Genomic DNA, 6,000 nt, shown 5'->3' on the forward strand with positions numbered 1-6,000 from the left:
TAAGCTAGGTAGGCCTAGAGTTACTCAAGTTGTATCACTGATTTAGAGTAAAGAAGGAAGCAGAGAACATTTATGTTCCAGGCAAAGTAGGGAGCTTTTTTCTTTTTCTTTTTTCCTTTTTTTTTTTTTTTTTTTTTTTTCTAATGAGATTGTCTCACTGTGTTACCCAGACTGGTCTTCAACTCCTGGGCTCAAGGGACCCTCACCTCAACCTCCCAAAGTGCTGGGATTATAGGCATGAACCACCATGCCTGGCTTGCTTTTTTCGTAGTTTTTACAATATTCTATGTGAATGTTTTAGCTAAGTGATTTCGTGTAAATCATAACTTATTTTTTAAATTATAACTTTTTTTTTTTTTTGAGATGGAGTCTCATTCTGTCGCCAGCATGGAGTGCAGTGGCGCGATCTCAGCTCACTGCAACCTCCGACTCCCTGGTTCAAGCAATTCTCCTGCCTCTGCCTCCCAAGTAGCTGGGATTACAGGCATGTGCTACCATGCCCTGCTAATTTTTGTATTTTTAGTAGAGACCGGGTTTCACCATGTTGACCAAGATGGTCTCGATCTCCTGTCCTCATGATCCACCCGCCTCACCCTCCCAAAGTGCTGGGATTACAGGTGTGAATCACCCCTCCCAGCCTAAATTATAACTTTTTAAACCTTAGAGTTAATGAAATCCAAACAAAATTTTATGGCAAAAAAGACAGATCCAGAGATTTTAGTTAAACATTTTGTGAAGATGACACAGGGACTCTAACTTAGGTGTGGCAGATATTGCTCCCCATCCACCAATATCCTCTTTGCTTCTTCCTCAAATAGAATTGTATGTAGGCAATTTTTTCTGTCTGCCCAGCAATATTACATTTCCCAGTCTCTTTTGCAGTTTAATTATAGCACATGTCTGAGTTCTTTTCAAGGGAATATGAGCTGATATGATCTGGCCATTTCCGGGCCAGTGCCTTTGTAGAGTAAGAAGAGGAGGCCACACCTCCACTTTTTCCTCTTTTCTTGCCACTTACAGTCTGGATGTGGCAGCAACCTAATTTTGATTGTGTAAGTAAGAACAATACCATTAAGCGACAGTTCTCAAAGTGTGATTCAGGGACTCCTGGAGGCCTCACACTCTTTCAGGGGGTTGATTAATAATAATGTTTAGTAGTAATAGCCTACTACTAATTGCTATTCTTCTTACAAAAAATTATACCTGATACTACTTTAAATAGTATCATAAATATGTATCACACAGAATAATAGAATGCTTAGAATAATATAAAATTATCATTTTAAGTTTATAGCTTCACTTAGGAGGAATTGGGTAAGCAAACCTTAAAACTGTCAGAATTGTGCTTCATTTCCTACTATTGAATTAGTTATATGAGACTAAATAGTGGCAACTGCTGTTCTTTTTATCATACTTGTATGTTTTTCATAAATTTGCTTTAGATATGAACCGGAATATCACAGCATCTCAATTTCTTCATTTGGATAGTCATATTTATTTACTACATGCCAACACAATCATTTGGTTACCTAGCTTTATTTTCCACATATACTAGATAATTTAGTTCTGTGTGAGATGTTAAGAGGTAGTTAAGGTTAAAAATAAAAAGATAAATTGCATGGAAAAGTATATAAACATAAGGACCTATATGTGCAACCTAAAATCATATTTAAAGTTGTATCTGTTATACTGTAAATGAGTAATTTAGGTAATTTGTTTAACTCTTCAGTAAAATGACACACATACCAAAATTCAGAAATGAGCTGGAGTTATTTGACTGAACAGATTCTGTAGGCTTGTTTGGTGGGCAAGAATTACAGATACCTAGAATTAAAAGAAAAAATATAAGGGAAAGACTAAAGGCAGACTCAGATGACTGTTGATCAGATCACATATAATTGTTAAGAGTAATTAATAATCCCAAATAAACATATCACTGTCAAATGTTAACAAAATGTAGGTGCTTACAAATGGGTTGACACTATAATATTCTCATTTGTATTTTTGGTATTTTCTTAAAAGGTTTCTTTTCTTTGCAAACAGATTGTATAGTAAAGCCCAACACTAAAGGTAATTGCCATAGAAATAAGATCCAATATATCATGAATCAGCATGGTTTTTTTTTTTTTTTTTGAAATTCACATTTTGGCTTTGGACTTCATATAACTTTTTCCTCTGACCACTCTTAGTACATTTTTACATCATTTGTTCTCCACAATAATTCATCCATGACAAGTCTTATTTTTATTATATAATCCTCTACGCTGGAATCTCTTTTTTTATTCCACTTTCCAGCCTGATTTTTTTCTAATTTAGGCCCATAACCGGGCACGGTGACTCACGCCTGTAATTCCAGTACTTTGGGAGGCTGAGACAGGCAGATAACTTGAGGCCAGGAGTTCAAGACCAGCCAGGCCAACATGATGAAACCCTATTAAAAATACAGAAAAAATTAGCCAGGCGTGGTGTTGCACATCTGTAATCCCAGCTACTTGAGAGGCTGAGAAACAAGAATTGATCCAACCGGGGAGGCAGAGGGATGCGGTGAGCCCAGACTGCGCCACTGCACTCCAGACTGGGTGACAGAGCAAGACCCTGTCTCAAAAAAACATGATAATAATGATTATTATTTAGGCCAATAATCTCCCAAAAGCATTGTTATGCTGCTTTGTTTTGCTATTTTAGTTACTTATAGGTATAAGTTACTTATAGGTCATATATTTACATTGATATATATTCATGTATCAGTTTCTGCAGTTTTGAAAATAGTCCCTTAAAAACTTTGTCCACATTTTGCACATTCTATCTTGGCAACGGAAAAAGATAATTTCAGGCTTGTATAACTTTCTAACAAATTGCATATAAATGGAAAGAATATTGGTAAGCATTTTTGTTGTTGTTTTCAACATTTTCAGAATGCACTGTGTGAACTGCATATGTGTTTTTGCACATGCATACCTCATACTAGGATTCTAGAAACACCTTCCTTTTCGAGGAGGTACCTGAGTAGGAATCACTAGAATACATACTGAATTTCAATCAGATCCAGTTAAAACACATATTTATTTTATACTTACTATATTACTATAGTAAGCATAATTATTATACTTAATATATTAAAATAGTTAAAGTATAAGTATAAAATACTATTCATATTTAAATACTTACTATGTGCTAAGCATTACTCTAGGCACTGAAGATAGAGACATGAATAGAAAGTGAGTAAAGGTAAGGAAGTTCAGGAGACATCAGTAATCTCTATACTGCATAGAGCTGAAAGTTATATACATCCTTCAGAAAGAAAACAAAATTGTCTCAAAGGAGAATATTGGTTGTTTACAAAGGAGGCACAGATTCCACACATATATATCAGAGGAAACTGCTATTTTGTTATATTTTTAAAATCATGGGTTTTTTTTTTTTTTTTTTTTTGAGTTGGAATTTCGCTCTTGTTGCCCAGGCTCAAGCAGGCGCGATCTCGGCTCACTGCAATATCCGCCTCCCGGGGTCCAGTGATTCTCCCGATTAGCTGGGATTACAGGTGCCCGCCACCATGCCCAGCTAATTTTTGTATTTTTAGTAGAGACGGGGTTTCATCATGTTGGCCAGGCTGGTCTCAAACTCCTGACCTCATAATCTGCCCACCTCGGCCTCCCAAAGTGCTAGGAATACAGGCGTGAGCCACTGCACCTGGCCTATTATGGATATATTTATGCTGCCTGCCTAACCTTCATTCCCACTTCTAATAATAGAACTTGAATTTTCCTTTAGGAAACTACCCCTCCCCAATTTTCAGTTCCCATGCTTCCAGTAGAGCTGATTGTACCTTTAGATTAAGGAAATGACCTATAACTAAGGCTGATTTTCAGTTAGTATATTGGCATGGTCACACCAGATGTATAGGTCTGACCTCATTCCTGAGTGGACAGTGTACACATGTAATAAGTGTTAAATATTAGGGTATGACACTATCCTGCCTAATCAGAACATTGACTATACTGGCAATAATTGGTTCAGGGATGTGCAAACGAACCAAGTCAAGACAATCAGACCCAGTTGGCACTAGTCATCACAGTGTGGCTTGAAAACTAATAAAGAGTTATTTTTTTTTCCATCATAAGCCTGAACTCACATGATAAAAACCTGCCTATGAATGAGTTAACACAGAGTGAGACTAAGCTGAGAGACGTGAAATGAGAGATTAGGTTCTGATTACATCATTTGGACCATTGTTACAAGCCAGTAAATTCCCCTTTCTGCTTAAGTTAGCTTAAGTTAGGTTTTCTGTCACTTGTAACTAAAGGATTTCTGAGCAATTAAAGTTTCCCACCAAAAGTTAGCATCAAGCATCACAGTTGACAGCTTCTACTCTTGTCACTCTATAATTCATTCACGATCGTTTTATACTTTTCTGTGAAGCATGTTTAAAAATAAAAATAAATAGGAAACAGAGCATGTAACATCTCTACCTAAAACCCTTTTATGGCTTCCCATTACACTTAGAATAAACTAAACTACTTACCATGCATGACCCATAAGAATCTAACTGCTCCTCTCTGATCTTTCCAGTCTCGCCTTATTCATGTCTCCTCTTTACTTACTACCCTGCAACTAAGATGGCTTCCCTTTGAGTTTCTACAATACACCAGACTCTCATACCTCAGAGATTTTGTTCCCTCTATCTGAAATACTCTTCTCTGGACCCTTTGGCTGGCTGGCTGCTCCTTCATGTTTCGGGTTCAATTTTCACTTCCTTAAAAAGGGTTTCTTGGGCTGGGCGCAGTGGCTCATGCCTGTAACCCCAGCACTTTAGGAGGTGGAGGTAGGTGGATCATGAGGTCAGAAGATCAAGACCATCCTGGCCAACGCGGTGAAACCCCATCTCTACCAAAAATACAAAAATTAGCCGAGCATGGTGGCGCACCCTTGTAGTCCCAGCACTCGGAAAGCTGAGGCAGGAGAATCACTTGAACCTGGGAGGGGGAGGTCGCAGTGAGTCGAGATCGCGCCATTGCACTCCAGACTGGGTAACAGAGCTAGACTCCATCTTAAAAAAAAAGGGGGAGGGGGTTTTGCCGGGAGCGGTGGCTCACGCCTGTAATCCCAGCACTTTGGGAGACCGAGGCGGGCGGATCACGAAGTCAGAGATCGAGACCACGGTGAAACCCCGTCTCTACTAAAAGTACAAAAAATTAGCCGGGCGTTGTGGCGGGCACCTGTAGTCCCAGCTACTTGGGAGGCTGAGGCAAGAGAATGGCGTGAACCTGGGAGGCGGAGCTTGCAGTGAGCCGAGATCGCCCCACTGCACTCCAGCCTGGGCGACAGAGCGAGACTCCGTCTCAGGAAAAAAAAAGGGGGGGGGTTTCTTGGACTCCTCATTCTAAAGTGGATCCCCTTTGTTACCCTCTCCTAGTTACCCTTTTGTTTTCCTTCATAGCATTTGTCATGTGTTATTATGTACATATTTGTGAATATGGCCAACCAAATTTTGTTTAATGTTGTTTGTTTAATGATGGAATCCCTCACCAAACTTACATTCCACAAAGGCAGAGCCCATATCTGTTCTGTTCACCATCATATACCAAGTGCCTTACAGAATGCCTGAAATATAGTAGACACTCAACAAATACTCATTGAATGAATGAATGAATGACACTAGGCTTAGATTCTAGCTTAAAATAACAGATGAAGAATCCTAATTTCATTAAAAGTAGGACCAGCTTTACGGACCAGTGGGAGAGCCAGGCTACCAGGAGAACATATGGAATTCCAGAATCATGAACCATCTGGAAGGGGCTGAGGACACATATGAAGTACAGTCTAAAGCTTCAGGATCAGTTTTGGGAGCCAGATGTTCTTCATTTACGGGCAAAAGACCAGAGGATCAAGGAAACTGAAAAATACAGCACAGCCTAGATCCAGAGAATTAACTGGGAGCTCTTAGAAATAAGACTCAATCGATTAGAGACTTAAATGTTAGACCTAAAACCATAAAAACCC

The 6,000-nt window shown here is 39.0% G+C and overlaps 1 protein-coding gene across 5 annotated transcripts in view; it reads right to left on the reverse strand.

The window, feature by feature from the left end:
- PTPN22 (protein tyrosine phosphatase, non-receptor type 22 (lymphoid)) overlaps positions 1-6,000 on the reverse strand; it is a 62,681-nt gene that overhangs the window by 4,013 nt on the left and 52,668 nt on the right. For 4 of the 5 annotated variants that reach the window (XM_012000773.1, XM_012000775.1, XM_012000774.1 and 1 more), the window contains one exon: positions 1,747-1,824. In XM_012000773.1, coding sequence (XP_011856163.1) covers positions 1,747-1,824 — 78 coding nt within the window. Of the gene's footprint in view, positions 1-1,695; positions 1,825-6,000 lie in introns of those variants that run through there. The other variant, XM_012000777.1, reaches the window with a different exon arrangement.

The sequence above is a fragment of the Mandrillus leucophaeus genome, unplaced genomic scaffold (assembly GCF_000951045.1).
Source record: "Mandrillus leucophaeus isolate KB7577 unplaced genomic scaffold, Mleu.le_1.0 Scaffold64, whole genome shotgun sequence".
In the NCBI taxonomy this organism is placed as follows: Eukaryota; Metazoa; Chordata; class Mammalia; order Primates; family Cercopithecidae; genus Mandrillus; species Mandrillus leucophaeus.